This window comes from Felis catus, chromosome C2 (genome assembly GCF_018350175.1).
Source record: "Felis catus isolate Fca126 chromosome C2, F.catus_Fca126_mat1.0, whole genome shotgun sequence".
NCBI lineage: Eukaryota > Metazoa > Chordata > Mammalia > Carnivora > Felidae > Felis > Felis catus.
In genome coordinates, this window is record NC_058376.1 from 127441698 (window position 1) to 127468696 (window position 26999).

The following is a 26999-nucleotide window of genomic DNA, read 5'->3' on the forward strand; positions in this document are numbered from 1 at the left end:
TCCCTGCCAGGGACTGTAACACCCTGAGAGCCCAGGTGGGGATTAAAGCCCAGGTCCTCCCATATGGCAGGCCTTGTGCCTCTGCTCATCTCTCCCACAGAGAATGCCTGGGAAACTTCAAAGACCACAGAAGTGGGGGGAGAGATGAGAGAAAGTGAATCCATTAAAAGGCGTAAGAGCTGACAGTTTCAAAAATAATGATCTGGGTTTCCTCTTATTTAAAACTACCCAGCTGCCCTGCTGCTTTCATTGCTGTTGCAACTGACACTCAGCTACGTTTGGAATTAAAAATACATAAGCGCTTTCTGAAAGAGCTGCTAATTTGAAGGTCATTAGCAGCCAAAAACATATTTCTTTTATTTATAAAAAAGACGTGTAATAAAGCTATTAATATTTACTCTCCTCCCCGAGCTCTGGCATGCTTCCTCGCTACAATGTAAGCTGCTGTCTCCCCTCCGCCCCCAACTGTGTGCCCTCCCGGTGGCCTTCACTTCCTTACACCTGCCCTATCCCTGACACCTGCCCGGGGCCTCCAGCACCTAGAGGAGCCTGTGACCCTCAGTGGACTGGGATGGATGGAAATTGCCATTAGAGTGGGTGAAATGGCCCTGTCTTCCAGAAAGAGGGCACTTCTGGCAGTTAAGCGTTGATGGGTTCAGAGGCACTTGCCTCTGTAATGAGGATATTTGGGATAATTTCCCCTGTGGGCTACAGCTTGTGTCCTTGCTCCCTCTGGTCTGTGTCACAGCAGCCAAACAGGCACACCTCCCCTGGGCTGCTGTGATGGCCAGCAGTCTTGCCGGCACTTGGCCCACCATCCCTGCACGTCTGGAGGGAGCCTTCCACACTTCACTAGGTGCCACAGGCTGACTTGACTTCACAGTGCTGTCAAAGCTGAGCCATAGGACTCTGCATGTGCATGTTTCTCTGTCCCCTCCCCTCGTGGCATCCCCCAGCTGGCCCCACTACACAGCCCCGCCTCCAAACTCCCTCTTCTCAGCTGTTTGTTTTATGAGGGAAATTACTAGAAGACCAGCCTGTCAGCAGCTTCCCTGCAAATCCTATTTGCAAAAGGAAGGGGTGGGGGGTGGGGAGAAAAGGCAGTGAGGCTGGGGGTTGTGGTTGCCATAGAAATATAGACATGGAGCTGACAACTGAGAAGCATTCCGTGGAACACAGGGGACAGAGAGTGAGAGGTGCATGAGGGGCGATAAACGCCGTGAGAGGGGCCTCCGATAAGTAGGCAGTTACATAAAAGATGTCTGGAGGAGAGATGTGGATACAAGGTCCTGGCCTAGGAGTGCAGATCCTGCCAGAGGGCAGAACTGAGATAATGCAATCGCTGGGCTAGAACTGGAGAAGCAAGTAGTAGGGACTCTACAGAAATGCAGCAAAGCACATGGAGACCCTCCAGGTCCCCTCCACCCTCACCCAGAGAGCAGGAGTCATGGGGGCACTAACTTCCTGGTTGGGACAGGCTGGGCCCTTTGTTGGCCAGGTGACCTTGTGATTCCTCCTGAAAACCTGATGTGTGGCAGGAGAAAACATTGTCGTGCACTCCGGCTTAACTGAGCTTCTTTTCCCTGAGATTTATTCCTTCATTACAAAAAAAAAAAGAAAAAAAGTCATTTTGGGCTTACTTAACCAATTTTCTCTCACTGCTCTTATTTCTTCTAATTACATGTGTGAGGCAGCCCATTCTGCTTGCTGCTCATCTCGGGCTGGAAAAGGGACGATTTTCTCATGGCGTGTGAAGTGCAATAAAATTTACCACGCCCTCAGGACAGCTTTGGGGGCTCAGAGGCCACAGAGGTGGGCGTTCGGCTCATCAGGGTTATTTCATCAAGGCCAGTGACAGAGGTCCCCTATGTAGGACGGTACTGTGGGCCACGCTCTCAAGTCAGCTTCTCCCTTTGCGGGTTGTGTACGTCGAGGGGCTGTAAGGAAATGGCCACCTTGATTCCTGCCAGATCCCTCCTGGGTGGGTCGGAGTCCCTCCGACCTTTCACACACCAGTCTCAGCGCCCCGAAGGACTCCTGCCTCCATGGCAGCCCTCCTCACAGTTTGTTTTTCCTCCCCTGGTAGATCGTGAGTGCCATTAGGGTAAAGATTATACCTTGCATTTATAGGATTCAGTAAAGGTCTGAATGAAAGAATGCATGGGCAAATAAATGGATATTTTTGACCTCTTAGAGACTCTATTTGAGTCTTTCACTGCCTCCACCTTCTCTCAAGTCACGTGCTTACATGTATCTCCTTTCTCATGACTCCCATAAGATCCCTGGAGAAGGTCATCATTTGCCCTAATCAGCCAAGGAGACAGAGTCCATGGTGGCTGACTATTTGCTTTCCTAGTGCTTTAGTCCAGGACCACGATCATTTTAACACGGACTGTGAGCCATCTCCTTTTCACCACTCACAGTTATATTCTGAGGAACTTGCTTTATTTCTACCTTTCTGTAATATGGCTGGTAACAAGCAGGGTTATTGTACAATCTGATTCTCATGAAACCACTTTCAAGAATGACCATAGAGCCCAGTGGTAAGGACTGCCTGACAAGGCTGATCAGACAACATCAGCATCGGCATTAAATTGGTAAGGCTTCCACAGATATTTTGGGTTTCTGAACTTTGCCACAGCCTCCCTGACTCTGGCCACTGTCTCTCTATTCTACTTTAGGCAAGTTGTATCCAGTTCGACCTGACTCAAGAGCAGGAGCTTTTAACCACTAGTTGGACCAGGCTTGGCACACTAAGGCCCATGTACCATATGCAGCCTGCCACCTGTTTTTGTAAATAAAGTTTTATTGGAACACAGCCACATCCATTCATCTAAATACCATCTACGACTGCTTTCACACTACAATGGTAGAGTCGAACAGTTGTGACAGACACCATATGGCCCACAAGTCTAAAATATTTACTCTCTGGCCCTTTACGGAAAAGTTTTACCGTGCCCTGGAATAGATCTGCTGCAGAAGAGTCCAGGAGAGATACTATGGATTTTGTTTTTTGTTTTTTGTTTTTTTTTGCTTTCTGGCTAACCACAGAACTTAGAATCACAAACAGTTAACTGAATCCCAGCACCATGCGACAGTTTGCAAATAAGACCAAAGGAATGATGTTCGCTCAGATGAAATCAGCTGTACAGTTATGCCCCCTGGGCCAGACAAGTTAATGCTTGGCAAACTGCCCTCTCTGTGAAACATCCCAGCAGGAGATGAACCCCATGGTGGGAAAAAACAATAAAAAAAATTGTTAATTGTTAAATTGGATGTCAGAGAGAATATCTTTCAAAGTTGTGGTGGGCACTTTGCATTTGGAAAGTATCAGATTGTGAGTAAGGCAAGAGGTCACCAATAAGCAAAGGAGCCCTTCCCCCCACTGGGCAAAGTGGATGCAAGGCTTGGTGCCATCTGCTCTGTTCTGCAGGGAGACCCGTCACCAGGTGCCCTGCTCAGCTGCTGCATTTTCCTTGAGCGAAAGCACAAATAAAACCATGCGAGCAGGTGGTGTAAACACGATTCTAAAGAGTTGTGGGAGAAGTGGCCCAACCTTGAGCCTGGGGTGAGGTAAATTCAAGAAGAATCAATGTAATCAATACGTAGTTTGGGTCCTTTGGTTTCCTGGTTGGAGGCGACTGATGGCAAAGGTGCATGGAGTCAATTATTAGTTCATTTATTTAACAGATTTACTGTGTGATGACTGCGTGCTGGGCCTGCAGATTCAGCCATGAGGAAGGCATGCTCCCTGGCTTGGAGAAGCTCCCAGTTTGGGATGGTGGATTACAGACTCATAAGCAGAGTGTCATAACACAGAGCACTGACACCATGACAGTGAGAGGCACAGGGCAGGGTGCTCAGGGCCTTGAGGACAAGCTGCTGACCCATGTGGGTCACGGGATTCCTTCCCGTGGAGCTGAGGTGTGGAGGGTGGCCAGGAGGCCACCAGGTGAAGGAGGAGGTGAGTCAGGCATGCTCCAGCTAAAACTCTATGACAAGCCACAGGGCAGTTGTGGGAGGCGTATGTGTGTTACAGATGCGGCGGGTGGGGGGGGGTGCAAAGAAAAGTGAGAAGGACTCATAGGTTTCCTAACCTCTGTTTTTCAGTCCCCTCCTTCATGATTTTTTTTAACCATAGCTACATATTAATTGTACTATCATTTAACTGCTATCTTTTCTTAAAACCAAGACACCATTTCACTTGAATAAATTTATTTTAAAAGGAAACTTTATAATACCTGGGAAATACTGCATGTGTTTTATGTGATAGATATATTTTTCTCTAGTGCACATTAAAATAAATACAGAACTATTATGATTTTGAAGAATTTGGACCTGTATGTCCTAAAACTCATGTGCCTACCGATGGTACACTCAGTACTCTTTTTGGAAATCTAGCAGGTTGACCTCTGAAAATGGCTTTTTTTGTCACATAAACACAAAAAAACTCAGAAAAGCTATTAGCTGAATAAAACTCCTCATATTGACTGATAGGCCCAGATATTGGGCTTTAATTCATAGAAGGAATTTGGTTTAGTATCAGGAGGACAGGCCCCTAGCCTGTGAGTATAAGCAAGTCACGTGGGTCTGCAACATTTTGAAGGAGTTTGCAGAATCCAACCATTGGTTGCTCATGACAGGCATCCTGGAAATCCATCCAGGAGCAAGTCAAAGCTCGATTCCAATCTCTGCAAACATGCAAGGTAGAAGGGCAGAAATGATTAAGATGACAGATACATATAACTCTGAAGTTCAAAAAGAAAAAAAAACCACAAACCCAAATCCACAGAGGTTAAGGACTGACCTTTATCAGAAAGCAAGAAGACTTTTTACAATAAACCTCAGGCACTAATTTGCTTTCTATTTTTAGGTCATGTTTCCAAATCCCTATAAGTAAAATAAACTAACTGATAGCAGCTATTTATTGAGCACTCGCTAAGAACCAGGAGCTAGACTGAGTGATTCCTATGTTGCCCCTCATCTCACCTGTGCGAAAACCTTGTGGAGTAGGTGACGTTACCTCCGTTTTACAGACACAAAACATCGGAGCATAAACAAGCCCCCTGTGCTATGTGACGGGACTGGGGTGGCCAGTAGAAATTCCCAGATGTCTCAGGTGGCAGAATGACTAGTGATTCAGAGAATACACTCCAGGTAAATAATGTAGGTTCAAATCCTGGCTCTTCAGTGTGATTTAGAACAAGCCACTTGAACTTCTCTGAGCGTTACTAGTTAACTAATTTTCAAATGGGCATAATAATACTAGTTGTATAAATACTCAGTGTTCCTGTTTCATAACAAACACTCAAAAAAAAAACCAGTAGCAATTTCTCTTACCAATTATATAACTGAATTCGTGATTGTTATTTTTGAGAACTTCTCAAGTGGCCATAACTCCTACCCCAGGAACGCCTCCTTTAATTAGCTGATTAAAAGGTTCACTTTAAATTCTAAATGTAGGGACGTCTGGGTGGCTCAGTTGGTTGACTTCAGTTCAGGTCACGATCTCATGGCTTGTGTGTTCGAGCCCCACGTTGGGGTGTGTGCTGAGGGCTTGGAGCCTGGAGCCTGCTTTGGATTCTGTGTCTCCCTCTCTCTCTGCCCCTCCCCCATTTGCACTCTGCCTCTCTCTCTCTCTCTCTCTCTCTCTCTCTCTCAAAAATAAATAAACATTAGGGGCGCCTGGGTGGCTCAGTTGGTTAAGCATCTGACTTCGGCTTAGGTCATGATCTCGCGGTCTGTGGGTTTGAGCCCCGCGTCAGGCTGTGTGCTGACAGCTCAGAGCCTGGAGCCTTTATCAGATTCTGTGTCTCCCTCTCTCTCTGCCCCCCCCCCCCCCACCATGCTCTGTCTCTCTCTCTCTCTCTCTCTGTCAAAAATAAACATTAAAAAATTAAAAAAAAAATAAATATTAAAATAAATAAATGAATAATAAATAAATTCTAAATGTAGAACACTCCCAGCTCTCACTCCTAGACAAAAACCTGGTATGGGAGCCGTAACCACCTGTTTCTGAAAATCTCTTCACTATGGTCAGGGATCCCTGAGATGTCTGTGATCAAACCAAGGAAGCCCACAGGCCTTCAGAACCAGGCACCTGTATGCTCTGCATCCTGGGTCCAGACCTTTCCTAAATGTATGCTGGAGGGAGCAGGGCTCGGCTGTCATCAAGCCTATTGCTTCAACAAGGGGCCAGGGGTGGGGTGGGATGGGGGGACTCAGAGTTAACATGGAACCACAGCAACCCAGCAAAAGGTGGGCTACCTGCTCAGATTTGGAAGTAGTGTGTTTTGTTTATACAGCTTAGATGTGGGACACTTTCTGAAGTCTTTAGTTCCTGCTGTGGGCAGTTACAGTCCTCAGCTCACATATAGCTGCTGCCCACCTGCTCTTTCAGCACATGCCACCTGCACAGGTAAAGATTGATGTGCACACTCAGGACTGTGTCCTGCAGCAGTGAAGGTCCTCCAAGAACACCCCCATCTCCACCCAGTTTCGTCGGGTCTGTCAGTGCTGGGGAGGCGGCAGCTGAGGAGCCTGGTGACCTGCCCAAGCGTACACCAAGCTTGAGTGGAAAAGCTGAGGCTCCTCCCTGACCTATCTGACCTATCTTCCTGGCTGAGTAGTCTCACACATGTTGGGTGAATGAATGCATGGAGTTCTGCTTTGCTGTTACCAGTCTATTCTCCCCATCCCACTACTGTAGTTCCTGGGAGTCTGGGATCCTGACCCTGGGCTCTGCCCTATGGTTAAGACCTAACCTTAAAGCACAGATACCCCAATCCCACCGCCTGCCTCGTTGGCCCTGTGGTCAGGCCCTTCTACTTATTAGGATGTCCATGAACTTGCTCTTGTTCCATTGCTGACCCCTGCATTCCACGGTGACTGCCTGTGGCTCCTCACTACCATCCTTGCCCAGCCTCTCCCCCTGGGCACATCTTCCATTCTTTATGACTGAGGTTCTCTTAGGTTCTCTATTGAGGTTCTCTAAAGAGGTTCTCTCTTTCTGAGGTTCTCTATTGCCAGAGCTCATCTATTTCTTGACCCCAACTCTCCCAGAATTCTTCCTTCTGGGTAGTCTCCCTGGGCCTAGCCATGCCTTACCTGCCACAAACATTTATTATATGTGGGCCCTGTGCTGGGTGCTGGAGATACACAGATGAATATGGTCCGAGGAGCTCACAGACTAGAAAGTTGAAGGTGATGGAAGGACAGCTGTTGAGGAGATAGAGGTGGAGGGGCCTGACTCTGCAGATGCAGTCACCCTCACTAGACCGATGACACCTGAGCTGGGGCCTGATGGAATTGCAGGCTAGGAGGTGGGGCGTCCCCAGCATAGGGATAGCCATGAATACAGAAACACAGGTGGAAAGGGTCTGGACAGGTGGCAGGTGTTGGCTGGTGGGCAGTTTGGCTAGAGAGGTGGGCCTCCCTTCCATGATCAGGACTTTGGACTTTGTTCCTTTGGTGGGGAGTAACCACAGAGGCATTCTGAGTGAAAAGGGAGTCTGTGATGCTTCCTATTCATTTCTCAGAGGTCCCCAAGACTGTCCTCCATCCTCTTCATCAGAAACAGACATGACTGCCAATGTGCTATGTTGTGATGGCAAGGCCCATGGATCCACTCGTGGTTCTTCCACTGTCTGCACAAGAGGCTGTGGGAACTAAGTGATGAGACTGTGAGGAGGCTGGACAGTGAGCTGGAGTTCTGCCAGGAACTCATGCCATCCATCCTCCATTCGTTTATCCTCCAAACCCAACTGGATTGGCTGTGCCTTCTAAGCTGCTCCTTCTTCTGGCTGTGCCCCCTGTCTTCTCTGGCCCACTCAATGACCCTCCTCTCTCTCTCTCTCTCTCTCCATGGATTCTGTTTCAGTAGCTTTCAGACAGGCTCAAGTCTTTCCCACTAAAACACAACAAAATAACAACCATCAAAAGGAGGAAGAAATCCAGCTACCTCCTTATTTTCTTCTCCCCTTTGATGTCGAGCTTCTTGAAAGGTTCTGATGTCCTCTCTTTCCTCAATCTACCGTGTCTTCTGCTGAAACTGCCCCACCAAGGGCACCCATGACCTCCTGTGGCTAAACCCATGGGCAATTTGCAACCCCTATTAGCCTTCCTTGGAAGCTCTGGGCCTTGGGGCCGCTGTTTCCCTGTAAAAGGTTTTTCTTTGGCTTCACGGACACTGCACACTCCCGGATTTTCCTCATTTTCTGCAGTGGCTCTATCCTGATTCCCTCTGTGAGCCTCCCTTTGCCCAGATATCTTTTAAATCTGGCTGTTTTTCAGGGTTCCATGGGGGCCCACTTCTCTCCTCGCTTTTACATTCTCGTGCAGTAAAACCTTCCACCCCCATGGAGTTAATGGCCATCTGGATGAAGGATGACTCCCAAATCTGTATCATCAGCCCAGCTCGCTCTGCTGAATTATAGACCCCTATATCAAATGGCCCATGGGCAATTCAAATTCATATTGTCTCCCCCACCTCAATTTCTTCCTCCTTTATATCCCTTATCTCACTGAATGGTATACAAAGCCACTCAGTTGCCCAAACCAGAAACTTGGAATGTGATCCTTGACTCTGCCCTCCCTCTGTCCTGACAGCCAATCCACCTCCAGCTTTTGCTGATCCTACCTCTTTGATATTTCTTGAGTCAGTCCATTCCTACTGCTACTTCACATCTTCACCCAGGCCACCATCATCCTTTGCCTACATTAACACACCAGCTTCCTAACTAGTGTCCCAGTAGTGAGTCTAGTACCCCCTACTCAATTTTTCATTTTGTGGCCAGACTGATTTATGTAAAATATACTTCCCTTGCTTCAACCCATTTTCCATCAGTTGCATTCAGAATAATATTCAGATTCCTGAATGCCATATAAGATCCTTCATGACCTAGTCCTGCCTACCCCTCCAAGCACCTACATCTAGCACTCTATTCTACAGCCTTGTTGAACAGCCTGTCATCCCACAAATATGCCACCTCCTCTATGGCTTTGGAACATTTACCCATGCTGTTCCCTCCACCTGCAAAACTGTTCCACCACTAACATATCCTTTCCCCAATTTGATAAGTGTGTTTACTCCTTAGGTTCCAGTTTAACAGATCCCCCTCAAGGATGCCTTCTTTGACACTCCCTTAGGACAATGGCAGTGACCTTCTCTATGCTCCTGTATCCGTATTTCCCTGTTGAAGTTCTATACAAAGCTGAATTCTTCTATAAAGATTGGAACTTGTCATGTATTCTGTGTCAGAAAGCCATTTCCAGAGGTACAGTAGTTCCTAATGTACATGCAAATACAAATTTTAAAGAGCAGAGAAGAAAACTAAAGAGGAGATAATCTCTATATTTTAGAAGAATAAAATAGTATGGGCTTGGTATCTCAGTATCTTGAAAGTGGCTTATCTGTCCATAATACGGTTTTGTTTTCTTAATTCAGCATTTTCCCCCCTCTAGTGAGTGAGTAGTTATAGGAATCTTAGAGTACAGGTGAATTTAGAGAGGTAAAACAACTCTTGGAAGAAAATCTCAGTGTACAGGGAGGGCTAAAAGACACAAGTTTTCCCTGATGGGGGAAGTCCCACCATCCTTTCTGCCCAGCTGGATGTCAACCTGGCAGTACAGGAGCCTTGGTTCTAATATCAGAAGGATGGCTGCTTACTGCCCTTCAATGACCTTATTTGCCTCCATCATACCAAAGATGGTGCCGTGTTCATTGCTATGTCTCAGGTGGGGACTTTGCACAGTGACTGACACTCAGTGGCATGCTGCCTTCCCCGGCTGGTCCTCTGGGGAAGATTGTGACATCGTGTGAAAGATGCAGACAGGGTTGAAAAGGAGTGTGTTAAACTTCACAAAACTAAAATTAGAATAGCTTACAGTTGATAGCAGTTAAGAGTAAGTGAGAAAAGATTCCAACTAAATACCTAGGGATTAGTTTCTTTAAAAGCATGCTGTTTAAGGTCATGGACTTCTATAGGTAAAAGAATGGTATGTAAGATTTTCTCAACTCAGATTTATTTAAATCACCAAATATGTATTGAGCATCTTCCATGTGTTAGGCTGTGTGTTGGGTGCTAGGTATGAAGGTGACTAAGACATGACCTGTGTCTACTCTCACTCTGGGGATCACCAGAAGTTTCTGGTTGAGAACAAACACTGTGTGCCAAGTCATGACTCCCAGCAACAAAGGAACCCATCAAGGGCCTTAAAAAACAGGGTCAGCTCAGGGGGGATGCAGGGGTGGGGCTAAAAGAGCAGAGGGCTCTCCTTTCCTGCCAGGTGTGCAATGGAGGTCCATCCACCACTGCCCAAGGCTGTCCATCCCACCTACCCTTAAATGGGATGTGCAGAACACTTAAACCCCCACCTGCCCACCACCAGGGCTGGCACTCTTTGAGAGGGACCAAGAGTTTGTTCTCAGGCCCCTGTGGACCTGTTCTTTGGAAATTGCTGGTCTCAAGAGACTCCCTGGTGGTGAACATAGTCACCATTTGACTTCAATCAACTTGAATGAGCTTTCAGTGTGATCCAGCCACGCCCTCCCCCTTTTGACAACCTTTCTGTAGTTTCAGTGATTCCCCTCTACCACCACCAACCACTAGCCCCACTGATATCTTAGATGATGCAAGACCTCTGGCTACGTTTGAAAATGACCCTGTAACTTCTATAGGAACTGCAAGGCATCTCTATGAAAGCAAAGCTTGCTCTGACATGGATCTTAAGTGTCCTTTGAGCCTTCTTGGTGGCAGAGAATCCTGGATGATACCTGTTTGCTGCCACTACTCCACCATGGCTGTGCTTCTCCCTTGCATCACTTGCCCTTACTCAGTGGGGGTCAGAGCCATTATTATTTCTGAAATGGTAATGAGGTTCCCAGGCTAGCTCACCACGGCCTTCTTAGAACAAAACCTGTACTAGAATCTTGTACTTTTAACTGACACATTGTAGATTCTCACCCTTCTGCCAGATGTCTCACTCCTCCTGTCCACAATATTCCTGGAGTTCTATTCCTCAATCCTCACTGGTTTCTGTTCTTTTCACAAATGCATGCGAAGAGTAACTTCTGTCCTTACTTGGTTTCGATTATCCTAGGGGACTCCACTGATCCAGCTCTACACATAACTTTGCAAGGGTCAGGGGCATAAGAGGGAGGCGGTGGGTAGGAGCAGGTGTGTGATTTTAGTAGTATAGATACCTGTTTGACATCTATGAGCTCCAGTGATCTTCAGATGATACAGTAAACACCTGCTCTGTAGATGTATCTACTTGGTATCCTTCATTACCATCTTCCTTTATTGGGGGGGGGGGCAGGGAGAAAGCACAGAGAGGTGGGTCATAGTCTTTAAGGCTTTTCCACAAATCACTTCCATTCCCATAACCCCTGAACCAGGGGTACTAATTAAACATTGCCCACTTGTCCCCTGTGAAGTCCTCACACACATGAGCCTTGGTGGCTGCAGGTGTGCCTGGCAGAGAATGCCCATCTGTAAGTCATATCTTGGGCTGCATAGCATGGCCGTAGGTTCCATGTCTTTAGGCTGACTTAGAAGGCCACAGACTTCTGTCCACTGTGCAAAACGTGTTTTTAAGAAAGAATCTGGGGGCTCCCGGGTGGCGCAGTTGGTTGAGCATTTGACTCTTGATTTTGGCTCAGGCCATGATCTCGTGGTTATGGGATTGAGCCCCACGTTGGGCTCACCACTGGGTGTGGAGCCTGCTTGGGATTCTCTCTCCCTCTCTCTGCACATCCCCTACCCCACTCATTCACATGCCCTCTTTTGCTCTCTCTCTCTCAAAAAAAAAAAAAATGTAAAAAAAGAAAGAAGCTGAATTGGAATTTATCCTCTGCCAGGTGATAGAGTAACTTGTCTAACTGAAATTCAGAGGCCTGGGGTCTTGATCCAGTGAGCATTCTCCCCAGGGAGCTCTCTTTTGAGGGTGTGAGTAAAGTGTCTTGGCACCAAACTGTCAATGGGCACAGATACCCCTGTGCAAGAGACCAGCCTCTCCCATCGCTTCCTGCCCAAGAGGGCGAGGGTTCATTCGTCTCTTTGCCGGTGGCAGAAGAACTTTAATAACTATCACTCCTGGAGTCAAGAACTTTACATCTGTTACTAACTCCAGGAAGGCAGGTTACTGTAGCACAGTGCTCCCAAAGTGTGGTCCCTGGACCAGCAGCAGCAGCACCACACGGCCACTTCTTGGACTCCACCCCAGATCTACTGAGTCAGCAAACTTGTTGGTCGGGTCCAGTGATCTGTGTTTCAACATACCCTCCAGGTGATGATACTAATGCACACTCAAGTGTGAGACCCCCTGGGAAAGTGGTAGGAGCATGGAATCAGGTTGCTGAGGCAAAATCCTGACTCCACCACTGTGTGATGTAGGGAAGGTCTTGTCTCTGTTTCTTCATCTGAAAACTGGGGGTGATGAAGTATCTGCTACTGCTTTATAAGATGCTCGTGAAGAAGAGAGTTAATAGATGCAAAGTACTTAGACTGTGCTTGGCATAGAGAACCTGCTCAGGAGCGTTAGGCCTCATCAAAGGTGGTTACGACTATCTGACTCTACATAAGAGGCTCAGAGAGGTCGGTGACTGGCCCCGTGCTACAGAGGGAAGGCCTGATGTCTCAATCACTAGAGATATACCGCATTTCAGGGTGTGGGGTGGTGAAGCCTGGCATGCTGAACTGTGCTGAGCATCTGCAGGGGTGGGGGGGCATGTCCAGAGCTTGGCCATGCCCCTCCCACTGATAACTATGCCTCCAGGTGCCCTGGCCTTGGCTCTGCTGACCCCTCGTGCTTTCCCATGTGCCCTTGGGTTCTCTCTCACACACACTCTCTGTCTCCTTTGTGGGATCTTACGGTGAAACCAAACCAAAGGGTGTGACCCGACTTTCACCTTGACCTTGCTTTGTGGACAGCCAGAAGGTGGGCTGGCACTGGTGGAAGCATAGTGAAGACTTCAGGTTAAGGATGCTGCCTGAGAAATTTGGTGACAAATTAAAATTCATTCCTATGGAAAATTGAGAGTAGATTAGTCAAATTGCCTAGGCTTGTAAGACACTTCATGGATTCAGGTCTTTGGGGTAATTAGCAAATTGTGCATGGAATTGCTACGCTATTAATAAGGGGAAGTTTTCTCTTCTACCCGCTACATGCTGGGTTGGGGCTCTTTGTAACCATATGCAAATCTTCTGAGATACTTCTGTCCATCTCCCTTTGTCCCCCAGGGGTTACGCACAAGGGTGATGCTTTCAGATCGGGCTCCCCTGCATCAGAGCTGTACCCGTAGGCCCATGAGCCTCTTTGAAGGAGCTTCAGAAGGTAAGACCTCCCCAAGTACAAAGTTACCGAGGACTAGGGGGAAAAGGCTCATCTCACTTTCAATTTACATTAAATAAGCCACATGGGAACTATGGCTCCTTTACTGGCTCACACCCTCCCCTCCAACTGCTTGTTCATAGACACACCACAAGCAAGCAGTCTAAAATAGTCTTTAGCGCCTTTTACAAAACTGGCCTGGATATGAACATCACAAATGCAATGTGCAAACTGAAATCAGGGCTGATGGTGTATTATCGGTGATTGTTTATATTTATCTGCCAGTGACTTCTTCAGAGCCTCATATTTATTCATTCAGTTCTTCCTTTGGGTCACATCAGGGAGAATGATTCTTATATATAGTGCTTCTTGGGAGGCACAGGATCCGGGATGTATTCCTTCCCTCTCATATGAGGCGGAAGAAGAACAGTCATTAAGGATTTTCCTGTAACTTGGGGACAGACCCACTGGGGTCTGAGAACACACACGCTGACACCATTCTATGTAAACCCAGACATGCTTCTGCTCATTTTAATTAGACAGATAAAATTAGCAAGGAGATTAAGATAAAAGGAGAAATTAAAAATATTTAAATGTTAGGTGGAATTTACAAAAGTGAATTGAACAATGAGGTACAAGAAGGAATGCGGAGAAACACAGACACATTTGAAACATTCCTCGGATGCCACACGGCTTAAGCCAGTCCACAAATAAGGTAAGAAGAATTCTCCCTTGCCATCTCTTGAATTACAGATTCTAGGGATGTGGAAGAACATTCTCCAGAAACACTTTCCTTCTCCTTCTCTTCAGATGTTACCAAGAATAATCAGTCAGTATCATTCTAGAATGGCCCACACTGCATCCAATTCAAACCACTCACCTGTTTCCTGTCTGAATTTGCAAGCTCCTGAGAGTTTTTTCCCCTTTAATTTTATTTTTCTCCCTGCTCTCTCTCCCCATTGGGCCAATAGGCCAACTGGGCCAACCAGAACACCAAACCAACAACACGCTCCAGCCCCTTTGGATTTTCCAGGGGCAAAGATCTCCCGGTTCTTCTTTCTTGTTTGCATCTGTTACGAACAAGCACAGTCATTTTTATAACACAGACATACATATGTGTGCTCCTGCACACGGAAACAGGTTTTTCTTTTTTTTTTTTTTTTCCAATTTGTGGTTTCTTTTTCCTTTTTGCAGAAAATGCAAACAAAAGAAAAACAAGGTTTTCAATTGAAGGTACATCTCTTCTTCAATATGAAGACATTAATTGAATTGGTTGGATCCCCCATGCAGTGGTCAGCAAAGTCCTTTGGCAACTGACAGAACGACATCTGGAGACTCAGGAGCTGGGGTTTGTTTGAAGAAACTTCCCTACACGAGTCATGAGCAAAGGGAAATGGATGTGGGAGAAGGGAGAGGGCTCGTGGGGAGGAGTACAAAAGGAGAAAAGAAAAGAATGTCATTGGTGAGGAAGAAAATGGAAAACTGCCTCTGTTTCTTCCCTCTACCTCCTTCCCTTTCTTCCTGTGGATCGGTGACTCCAGCCCCGAGTGGGAGCGGAGTTTACTCTTGGTTGCCCCGATGCATACTGTTTTGTCTTCACTTCTGTTGAACATCACCCTTTCATATTTTTATTATTATGTTTTGGTTTCCCACGGCATCTTATACATGCTTCTGTCACTAAGAAATGAAGATTGCCTATTAAGAACAGGTCCAGTCTCTTCTTCACTGATGTAATGCATTTCTTAGCTGAGAAGCCACTCTTTCCAGAACACTCCACAGTGGTCAACCTCTGGTTCCCTCTTGAGCATGGTCCTTTTCCTTCCTCTCCTCCCCCCAGAAAATGAGAGTTCTCATGCCATTGCCGTTGGTGACTGACTCATCTGGACCCTCATAGAATGAATGCTGTTCAGGATCTTCTTCTGATGACCTGCCAAGGTGACCCCTATTCTCAGGAGGTCTCTAGGAGGGAAAAAGTCACAAAAAAGGGCACGTTAGTGTTACGGCAGCTTTTCAAGGATCACAACTCATCACAGAAGGCAAGCTCTTGAATTAGGTGGGTAGGCAAATAAAAGTGTTTAAAATCCAACACTCAGATTACCCAAGTCTTTGGCAAATGCCTACATAGGTATTTTCTTGCTTAATCTCATTTGCTTCATGCAGTGGCCCTCGTCTCCAATGGCCCCCTCCCAACTTAGACAATCCTGGAAGTGTCGTGCCCTGTTCCTCACGTATGGGTGTTGGCTGGAGCAGCCCCTTCATTGTTTCCATGACCCTAGGCAGACTGGAACTTTCGCGCGCGCGCGTGTGTATGTGTGTGTTTTAACACTCCACGCACACACGATATGGGGCTTCAGTTATGCTGCGGAGCTTTCTGCCTAAATTGGTGATCACCCACTGAGATTGAAAAGATGTGGGGTTTGCTGGGTTTTCTGATGTTTTTCCCCTGAGTTTCCATTTTCTGCCTCTGTTTGAATTTTAATGTCATGAATTTTTAAGAAGGGTGATCTCAAAATAACTTTCAAATATCTGCCCAAGCAGGAATCCAAATAATATGTTTAGGATAGGGGTTTGGATTGTACTCATCTTTAAGCTGTGAGTCTTAATTTTGGGGAGACCCATGCATCTTTCCCTAGTTAATCATAATAATAATGTTATAGCATTGCTCAAGTATTTCTCATGTGCCATATACTATCTCATGTATAGCTAAGGAAGCAGTTCATGAAAATTGACAAACCACTCAAGGTCAGTAATAATAATTTAACAGCAATTGTTTCTTGCGTGCATTCTGTAGGCAGGCAATAGGCCAAGTGCTTTGTATACATTATTCCATTAACCTTTCACCACAAACCAATGAGATGGGTACTCTTATTTTTTGCTCATTTATGGACAAGTAGGGCTCAGAGAAGTTAAGTAACATGCTCAAGATCACACAGCAGGTAACTAACTGGTGGTACAACTGGGGTTCAAATTCAAGACTACTTGGTTTTCAGCCACCCTGTAGGGCTGCTCTCAGAACTGTTCTAAGGTCCTGACTATATTCCCCCAAAGGCCCCTGCCCCTGGCATAGCAGATCACTTTGTGCACCAGACCCACGAGGCTGCACCAGGCTCCTGTGCTCTCCTCAACACCCCCATACAGCTGGCGGTCAACCCCCTCAGAGCTGCAGCTGGCTCAGAATGTCAAATTGTCCATGTCTTTTCAGCAAACACTTCTGAGAGGCACGCTTGAATTCTGAATTCACAAATTGTCCTGCAATCTATTTTATTTAGTAGCTCATGTTCTTTTTCCATCTTTTATCTCTCAAGAAACAAACTAAATTGCTCCAATAGTGTGTGGGCATTTTTTACTTTGAACTAAATCCCTTAATTTTTCCTTTTCCAGACTGAGGAAATTGCTCCATTGGATTCCTCCAGTTGTGGGGGGTTAGGGGGTGATGGCTCCATACTCAGCCACATCACAGTGAGGAAGCAGGCGCAGCCCCACCAGCACGAGCACCCATTGCCGCCCCTGAACCCGGGCTCTCCGGTCATCTAGGGCATCCATGCCAGCTCTGCAAGATGGGGAAGCTGCTTTTCCACTGGTAAGTGCTGCTTTTGTTGGTGATGGTGGTGCCTGACAATAATTCATAGTGGCAGGGACTGCCTTTATATGGCATCAACGGAAAATGAACTCACATTTAAAAAATGAATTCTGTTGTTTAGTGGATGCTAGGCTAGATGCACATTCAAGCCATCTCCCTAGGGAAAGTGGAGCTTCCATCATTTCTGGCAAGAACCAACCTCAAAGAGGTAGAGTGGGGGCACCTAGGTGGCTTAGTTGGTTGAGCAGTTGAGCATCCACTCTTGGTTTCAGCTCAGGTCATGATCTCATGGTTTTCATGAGTTTGAGCCTGTGTCAGGCTCTGCACTGACAGCACGGAGCCTGCTTGGGATTCTCCCTCTCTCTCTGCCCCTCCCCAGCTCATTTGTGCACTCTCTCTCAAAATAAATACATTAAAAAAAAAAAAAAAAGAGGTAGAGTGGGACTCCAGGAAGACTGACTGCAAAGCAGGAGTCTGGGACAGAAGCTGTTCCTCTGAGGTTCAACTGCTGGGGCTGGATGGGACCCTGCCTCTCCCTTGGGACTCAGCAACTGGCCCACCTCGAGAGGGAATCCTGGCACCTAGCACTGTGCCTGACATGTATCAGGCGATCAGTAAGTGTTTGTCAATTGCCTGGAGGACCGACCAGTCCTCTACCTTGGGAAATGTGTATCACAAGTCACCAACCCCCATGTTGTCTATAAACGTTGTGGCCCAGGCAGTTGGTGAAGTCTCCTCTGGGGGGATGTGTCTATTCAAAATTTGACCCTTGCCAACTTGTTCCCAGCCTTGGCTGCATGTTAGAATCATCTGGGGAGTTTTAAATGCCCTGATGCCCAGGTGTCAGTTCATACCACTTAAACCAGAAGATCTAGGCATGGAAATCAGCCATCAGTATGTTTAAGAAAAAAATTTTTAATGTTTATTTTTGAGAGAGAGACACACACAGAATCTGAAGCAGGTTCCAGGCCCCCAGCTGTCAGCACAGAGCCTGATGCGGGGCTCAAACCCACAAACTGTGGGATCATGACCTCAGCCAAAGTTAGACACTTAACTGACTGAGCCACCCAGGTGCCCCAGGCAACAATATTTTTTTAAAGATTCCCAGGTGAGCCCAGTGTGCCACCATGTATGGGCATCGCTGTACCCCTCGGGTGGACTGGTAGAAGGAGACGGAATTAGCCATCAGGAAAGCAGCCCTCAGGCCCTGCTTTGCCACTCGTGAGCACTGAGTGTTCAGGCACTAATTCACCTACTTTCTGCATCTGCTGAATGGAATGAGTACAAGTAGATGAGTATCTCCCAAACTACAGTTCCACGACACCCTGCCCCTCAAAAATATGGTTCCACAGTATTTAATAATTTTAAACGGGTTTCTTTATTTCAGGATTTCTCATGGCCTTTAGAATGCTAATATGTGTAGTGAATCTCCAAAAGGGTGATAAAGTATGCAGTATATCCCAAATTTATTTGACCATGGGACCTTTTTTCCAAGGAGAACCTATTAACATTTCCCAGAACTGGTGCTGCTCAGAACATTCTTGGGGAAATGACGGACTAATGGATCTTTAAGACCCTTTCTGGCTCTCATCTTATTTGAATAATTTTAGTTTTCGCATTCCTCCATACTCCTGTGGGAATTGCAGACTGGTAAATAATTTGTGGGAGATGGAAATGTATGCTTATTCACACGCGCTATCTAAGTACGAATATGAGCTCCCCACACGTCTGAGATTGTTGCTGAATCAGTGTAGTGCCTCTTCCTGCTATGTTGTTGAAAGTGCTGGCTGGCTGTGTTCTTTCCATCTGGATGCTCTTTTTGATGGGTTAAGTTTGAAAACAAACGGAGGAGAGAGTCTTGATGATTAGGCAAATGACATATGGCTATGACTTTGAAGAACTCTCATTTGGGGCCAGACTGGACCTCAGCCTCCCACCCCACCTCTCCATCTTTCCAGGGCGCTTCGCCACCAGATCTGATTCTATACAGAAGTGGAGCTCTGGGGGTGAGGCAGAAATCAAGACTTGTACCGTGAGCAATAGCAGGGAAGGAGCCTTGATCCCCACCCACGGGGTACAGAGAGGAGATTCTCATCACTTACTCTGATGTCATCTGGGTGACCAGCTGGAGGGAGGTGAAGCCGGCGGTGAGGAAGCTGTCCCTGTACTGGACCATTTTGATGGCACTGAGCCAGTCATCCACGGTGGTAAAGGCCGTGAAGTCTGGAATGGAGCGGTCTAGCAGGGGCTGGGAAGGCCTGAGAGAGAGAGAGAGAGAGAAGCAGGTAACCCCACAGCTGCAAAGGTGCGTGGATAGAGCCACACTCTGGGCAGATAGCAGACTTCATGTAGGATGAGAATTCTTTCCTGACAGGATGAAGATTACAGGGGAGCCCTGTGCTGACCCTTCTTGCCTTACAGAATCCTGAGTGGGCATAACTTCTGGAGGCGAGATGGCTGGTACCCCTGCCTACGGGCCCTGTCTCGCATCAGTCAGCTCAGACAGCTAGACTGACACAGCATGAAGTCTGGAGGGAAGAGAAGGCCCATAACTCCTTTGTAAACTGGAACCTAGGAGCTTTACCATCCAAAGTTTCACCATTAAAAATATATAAAGTTCACTACAACCTTCCCAAATCTATTGGTACCATTTTTTTTTTCCTGGTTCTATCCTCAGCTAATTGGAACAGAGCAGCTCTCCGCTGATCTTCTCTGGGACATTCTCAAAGCAGACACTTCACTATCCAATCCACAAAGCAGGGTGCCACCTTAATATATCCCTCAACTCCCAACACCCATGCCCAGTCCTTCACCAAGAATTAAAGATTTGACCTCCAAAATATCTCATACTCATCCACCTCTTTCTGCATCATTACCCTGACTGAAGACCCTATCTTCTCTGCCATTATTCCTGCAATGTTCTCCTGTCGGTCTTCACGCATGTTCCTTCCCCTCAACATAAGGTCCACACTGTGGCCTGGTGCTCTTTGAAAACTGCAGGTGCGATCATGTCCATAACCTTCACCCTGACCCTGATTTGTGTCAAATCCTTCAATGGGTGCTCGCTACTCTGAAAATCAAGCCCAGAATTCTTAGCAGGGCCCACATGTTCTGAGCGTCTGGCCCTCGCTCACCTTGCCAGCCTCAGCCCTGAGCCAGTCCCCTCACAGACTGGACTCAGAACACACTGGCCCTGTCCTTCCTACCCTCGAGCCTCTGTTCATGCTGTTCCTTGGTCTGGAACACTTGTCCCTTGATTCCCATCTTCCTTTCATTCAATTCATGCATTTCCTCCCTTCAGTGCTCAACTGGAATAACACTTATCAGAGATGCCTCCCTGACACCAGGTATCGCACGTATCCATGCTCTCCAACACCACGCACCTCCCTGCCACAGTGGCTATCAAGGTCTCAATTTTGCATTTCTTTGGGTGATCATCTGGTCTTGCCCCTCCTAAATGATTCAAAGTTCCATGAGGACACGAATCATGTCTATCTTATTCATTCTATACTGCCAGCAAGGGGCACAGTGCTTAGCACATACATGCGCAATAAACTTTGGTTGAAATATTAATAAATCAGTTAACACTGCAATGTAGAGGAATAATATACAGCTGACAGCTACTGACAGGAGATGAAAATTGTTCTGTGCATTTGCTCATAACAAATCCGATGGCTTTTTATTTCTGTGTCCCATAGCAATCAGGGCCTTTAGCGGCTAATAGGTTGGCCAAGGTTCCAAGTCTGCAGCTCTACCTTGTGTGGTTAACAAAAAGTGTGCCTTCTGGAAACAGGATCTCCCAGAAGTGGGGCCTCATACCACTCCTATCAGACACATTCAATTATTACAGAGCCCAGTGCCCAGCCCATCTGAAGCCAGCAGACAGTGGAGACCCAGACAGGTATCTTGATATCTGTCTATAGCCCATGCTGTAGGCAGGGAATATTTTAGAAAGATGGAAAGGAAAAAGGAAACAGGAAGTCTTGGAATCTCTTCCATTAGTGGATAAGGTTAGCCACCTCACCCTTGCTCTCAATAGATCAAAAGGCTAGCAGCCTTGCTATTGGGCCTGCCCCTAGTTATGAGACCACCCACACCTACGAACCACCCTATTCCACGAGACTCACACGGCGGTGATGGTTGCCACAGTCTTGAGACTTGCCGGGTTCCGGATCATCTTGTCCAGGGTGTTGACAATCTCCGCAAAGCGGGGCCGGCTGTTACGGTCCTTCTGCCAACAGTCCAGCATGAGCTGGTGTAGAGCAGCTGGACAGTCCATGGGTGGGGGCAGCCGGTAGTCCTGCTCAATGGCATTGATGACCTGTAGTGACACACATGGGAACGGGTATGATTGGGTGATGAGACACCCGCCAGTCATTCACAAAGTAGCTCCCAAGGATGGAGCCTCCCTCATTCTGTGCTCATATACCTCTCTCCATAATGGATTTGACGTGTACTTGGCTTTCCCCCCTAGACTGTCCCTAGTACCCGCAGTGAGGCCTGGCACACGCTAGATCTCTGTAAATGCTTACTGAAGAATGAGCTGGTGAATAGCTTGAGCTTCTCCTCTAAGAGGACATCAGGCCCAATTTTGCAGCTGGCAGTGATGATGAGATGGCACACAGGAAACCTAGTGGACATTTGTTCTTTATAAAGGACCCCCATCAGGAAGCCTGGGTGGCTCAGCCGGTTGAGATTCCGACTTCAGCTCAGGTCATGATCTCGCAGTTTGTGAGTTCAAGCCCCTGTCGGGCTCTGTGCTGATGGCTGGGAGCCTGGAGCCTGCTAGGGAATTCTGTGTCTCCCTTTCTCTCTGCCCCTCCCCCGCTTGTGCTCAGTCCCTCAAAAATAAACGTTAAAAAAATTAAAAAAAAAAAAAAAAAGGACCCCCACCAAAGCCTGTGGTGGCCTGATCCTTACACTGCTAAGAGAAGAGAAAGGAGGGAAGGAATCAGCCTTTAACAGAGAGCCTACTCCATGCTAGGGCCACTCTCGATGCTTCCTGTGCATTGTTTGCCTTGACCTTCATGATGCAGCAACATGAACTGGCTTGAAGAGAATTTGACTACACAAATCAGTTAAGTGCAATGACAACGGTCAAAATAACAAGGTGAACTAAAGTGAATATGGCCAATGAGGTTTTGGTAACTTTTGCAGGCTCCAGGGGATAATTTTGTCAAGATCTTAGAATCTTTACATAGTTTGGTCTGCTTTTCATATGGTTGCAAGAGCTTATTTCACACTTTATATCTTAATTTCCAATTCATTTAAATAGATTATGACCGCTCTGTGCTTTTTGTAATAGCAAAAATAACTGTCAACGACCCAGTGCTAAACATGGGAATTTATTACGGTGCCCTCCTACCATGATGGAAGGCCTGGTATACAATGAGCACCTTTAAGTGATGTAAAAATGTATCTATTGAAATGGAAATATACTCACACTGTAATCTTAGGGAAAAGAGCAGGCTGCATAACTGCAGGTATAGTATAATCTTGCTTTTGTAAAAACAAAAATCAAAACAAAACAAAAAAACAGTAATTATACACATGCATAAAAAAGACCTCGGAAAAATAGATGGCATGGCATTAAATGGCGGTTGCCTCTGGGCAGGTAGACACATGAGTGCTTTTCATGCTCGTTTGTGTTCTTACTTTCTATAATAATTATACATTGATTTTATATTAAAATAAACAGTTCAAGCACCTTCAACAACAAAGGAAATAATTTGGAGTTCAGAGATTTTCAGGTGTTTTTACCTCTACTTTAAAAAATGTCAGATTCATTTCAACGGATTCTTCTTCTTTTTTTTTTTTTTTAAACTTTGTAGATCGGTCAGAAAGTATTTTCAATCAGTTTGTATTTTTACAAATTCTATGCCCAGGATATAGGACATGGAGTGGGGCATGAGATATGACCTGAAGTCATTAGAGATAATCAACGTGTATTATTCCTTCTATTCTAGGTGGTGGAAAAACAAACAAGGATACAAACCACACTGGTATCAGTTCTATACACAAACTGGTGACTGGGAACGTGCACTTTTGAATAGTATGTTGCTTCACCGATAAATTTTTACCCCTGCCAAACTCCTGTCAATCAAATTACCTGCTTTCCTCTAAGGAGGGCATTACAGTCCATCTTCCCCATGAGGAAATAGAGGCACACACAGTGGAGTAACTTGCCTGAGGACCCACAGGTAGGAAATGGCAGGACTGAGAATAAATCATAGAGGTGTCTGATTTTTAAGTTTAGAACACCTTGAAGCCCACTTTCCCGAGGCCTCTGTGGGGCTGCCATCGTAATCTCGACCTGAAGAGTAGTCCTTGGAGCTGTTTGATGTCTTCACGGCAGGAAACAGGGGTATGGAGCTAAACCAAGTAATCCACGAGGAGGAGTGGCCAGGCAGCATTCGCATCAGCCTGGCTCATAAACTGGCACCCTTTCCAGCTCCTTCTAGGCAGCCAGACCTGGGGGCTCTGTCACAGAGCCCCCACTCACTGTGGAGATAAGTGGGATTATCCACTGAATGGCCCCCGAGTTCATTTTAGGTTCCTTAAGGACAAGCGAGGCAGGGCCAGCAGGAAGGGCTAGTGTCCATATTCAACTTCTCATGGGGATCGGGGACCCCAAAGTCTTCCAGTGCAGGGCAGCTCATGTTGCCCTAAACTGTTGGCATCTCTGCTCAAATTATGTGGTGCCAGAGCCCCAAGTAGTTAATTCTTCCCACTGACAAGTTTTCCTCTCGTCTTCCTGTAACAGGAAGGAGTACTGGAGTCAGGGGGCACATCTCCATGGTGTGACCAGCTGGCCCAACCACGCCTGGCAGAGCACCAAGAGACTGGGGGACCCATACATGGACTGAGTCTTCCGTCTGTGAGGTCGGGGCTAAATGCAACTTAGCTACGCTTCCCCTGTCTCCTCCACATGCCACCTCACTGGAAATTTTGAAGACTATCCTGCCATTTGTTTTGTATTTCCTGTGCCTGTCTGGTACGGTTTCTTTTTAAGAGGATATCAGAACCACTGATCCCTCCTCCCTGTGGGTCGGCCAGGAGTGCAGACCCCCCACATGGTGCTGGTGATGGTGTGGCATTGTAGCTAGGGGCGAAGACACTGGAGGCCTGGGTTCAAATCCTAGTTTCACTTATTAGCTCCAGAACCTTGGGAGAGACACTTAACTTCTGGAAATTGCACAGATAGGGTTATTAAAAAGATTACACGGGGGCGCCTGGGTGGCTCAGTTGGTTGAGCGACCGACTTCGGCTTAGGTCATGATCTCGCAGTTTGTGAGTTCGAGCCCCGCATCAGGCTCTGGCTGACTGCTCGGAGCCTGGAGCCTACTTCAGATTCTGTGTCTCCCCCTCTCTCTACCCCTCCCCTGCTCACACTCTGTGTCTCTCAATAATAAATAAACGTTAAAAAAATTAAAAAAAAAAAAAAGATTACACGGCACAGTGAGGTGATGTTGAGCACCATACACATGAAGGAATGGTAGAGGGAATATCTTCGTCAGATGGAGGCTGTCATTCCTGCCACATCTACTACGGTATTTGTCCCTGCAAAGGAGGTTACTGTTCTGCTGCTGGTCACTGCAGATCTAGGGCCACAGTGTTTTGAGAAGCACGAAGCACATAGTTGGGGGGTTGATTAATGGCCAGATTCCTATTTCTCACCTTTCAGGATATAGGATAGCCATGCTCATGTTTACAAAATGGGACTTCGTGCCATTTGCTATCTCTTCTACATAATTTTGTTGTCATTACTCAAGCTGATATTCTGGGAGCATTGATGCCTCTTGCACATTGGGGGGGAAAAAAAACCTTTACCTTCCACCCCAAAGAAAAAATTACCTAAGTCATTAATTGATGTGTGGGTAGCATCTATCTACCCAAGCCTTGCGTTGAAGTGCTATGCCTTTGGAGGGGTTTACTCTCTTTAAGAATCTGGGTGTTTTCCAAATTTCCTGAGTATAGAACTTGTAATCAAATTAAAACATCATTTCAAAAAAAATAACTGTGGTCCTCTAATGGGGTTTTGGGATCATTCTCTGTCACACCTGCCTTGCTAGCAGGTGTGGGAAACTGGAAGGAGACATGGAGAAGCCCCTTCCATCCGACCACCTGATGGCTGTAAACACCAGTGACCACGTTTGAATTGTGTGGAAAGATTTGGCCCAAGGTGGGGGGTGTAAGGTATTCTTCTGAGCAGACTTGAAAACTGGGGTCAGACCTGGGTCCCCTTCCTTGGTCTGTAACAGGATGAGATAAACGGATGTTGAAAACACTGGCGATTAGAATGAGATCAGATGGCATTTCCAGAGAGAAGCCAAGAGTGAGGGTGTGGTGGTGAAGAGAACCAGCCCGAGAGAGGCCACTGTCACCCAAGCAGAGCAGGCTGCCACCTCACTTGGAGTGGTCTGCAGCAACTCTTCGGGCCTCTGAGGGCCAGCGTAAGCCGATGCTCTGGGCCCTCAAGAGCCGGGGCAGGGAGGGGAGAGGGGCTGCCTTTGTTTCCCCTGTACCCAGAGAAGGCACGTGCTGGGGGCTGGGGTTGGATGGGTTGGGTGGGAACGGGGCAGGCGCTCTGACTCATGTGCCTTGGGGAAGTGACTAGAGCTTCCTGGGGGATGAGAGGGCCCCTCGCCTCGCTCAGACCGCATTTCCTATTAGTGAGCTGGGCGGTACCTGCTCCACCTTCCGCAGGGGAGAGTGAAGTGGAGAAGCTCGGAGCAGTGGAGGAACCAGGGCAGAGGGGGTTAAGTTGAGCTCTGATGTTTCAGTAAAACCACAGCTCCTCTCCACAGACACTGCCACTCTCATTATCTCTGTCAATCAGATCCAAGCAGCAGAACTTCCAAGTTCTCTCTCTGGCTGACAAACTCTCTGTACATGTTCAAAGACCTTCCTGGGCTCCGGAAGCCCAATTACCAGCACTCCGACTTGCCTCTGCAATTCCCTTTCTTAAGGCCTTTCAACTGTCATCTGTAGAACCCTTTACTGCCACCACCTCTGCGGTTTCTGATGAGTGTGGCTCTAGCCCGGCCACTTGCGGCCCCTCCTGGCTCCCTCTCAGGCCGGGCCGGTTCCGAGTGGGCCAAAGGCACCCCCCACCCCGCTTTCCACCCAGAGCACAAATGCACTTGGGACAATGCTTAGGGGCCTCACGTTGGAGAAATACAACAAAATTGGAATAAACTGCTAATTTGCAGATGTTCCTCTTCCCTTTGAGACCCAGCTCAAGCATCAAATATCTGGGAAGGCTTTTTTACCTCCCCGCCTCGCCTAAATGTTCCCACAGCCCCATGTAGTAGGTGCCGCTGGACTGGGAACAGCCGAGAATGGAACCGGCAAGCACAATGCTTAGCAGCAATGCGTGTTTGCTGAATGAATGATCTGGGAATTCTGGAAGTCTAATATCAGAAATTCCATTTGTTTTCAGCAGAGGTGAATTCATTTGCTGAGAAGATCTTGAATGTCAAATCTTGCCTGTCAGTTTCATAATCCATTCTATGTGTGCTGAATTGTTCTTAATAGGATTAGAGTCTCAGAAAAGGGCCTCCCTGTTTCCTGGATCACATTTATGACTGCTCCAGCTGACGGTACGGATGCAGCCGGGTGCGGCTGATTTCATGAGCGCAGCCTCGGCATCAATTCTGACACTTACTGCTCTGACATGCTACGGGGCAGAGGCGAGGCGGGGATAATCATAGATGAGAGGGGGCCTACACGCCACACGTGGCCCTGGGACCTGGTTAACAATGCAGCCGTTTCACCTGCCCTGGGCTGACGCCACTGCACCCATGGGATCAGGGCGCACATTCACAGCAGGAGCCCGGCTCCCAGATCACCACCTTTCTCAGTCGCCTGAGCACCTGCCATGGCTCTAAACCTTGGGCTGGAGAGAGGGCTCACTGAGGCCAGATTTCTCCAGTTAACAGGGCCCCGGAGCCACCAAGCATGGAGGTGCTTATGGTGCAGCTGATTGCCCAGTGGAGCAGATCTGGACTGGGGAGAGCCCTGCCTCATCCTGCTGCTAGGTTGGGAAAGATAATAACTGCCCCCCGGGGAGATGGGAAGAGTAAGA

General features: G+C 47.2%; 1 protein-coding gene and 1 long non-coding RNA gene across 3 annotated transcripts in view; one reads left to right on the top strand and one right to left on the bottom strand.

Annotated features, from left to right (window-relative positions):
* The window catches only part of LOC123380122, a 173611-nt gene extending 156427 nt beyond the window's left edge, over positions 1-17184 (top strand). Inside the window, exons 3-4 of the long non-coding RNA XR_006585477.1 lie at positions 13242-15385; positions 16714-17184. This is a non-coding gene — a long non-coding RNA (uncharacterized LOC123380122). The remainder of the gene's footprint in view (positions 1-13241; positions 15386-16713) is intronic.
* The window catches only part of EPHB1 (EPH receptor B1), a 430079-nt gene continuing 416929 nt past the window's right edge, over positions 13850-26999 (bottom strand). For both annotated transcript variants that reach the window (XM_023260542.2, XM_006936394.5), the window contains exons 14-16: positions 21040-21233; positions 19015-19170; positions 13850-15291 (exon numbers count right to left, since the gene is read on the bottom strand). In XM_023260542.2, coding sequence (XP_023116310.1) covers positions 15183-15291; positions 19015-19170; positions 21040-21233 — 459 coding nt within the window. In that variant the 3' untranslated portion in view covers positions 13850-15182. The remainder of the gene's footprint in view (positions 15292-19014; positions 19171-21039; positions 21234-26999) is intronic.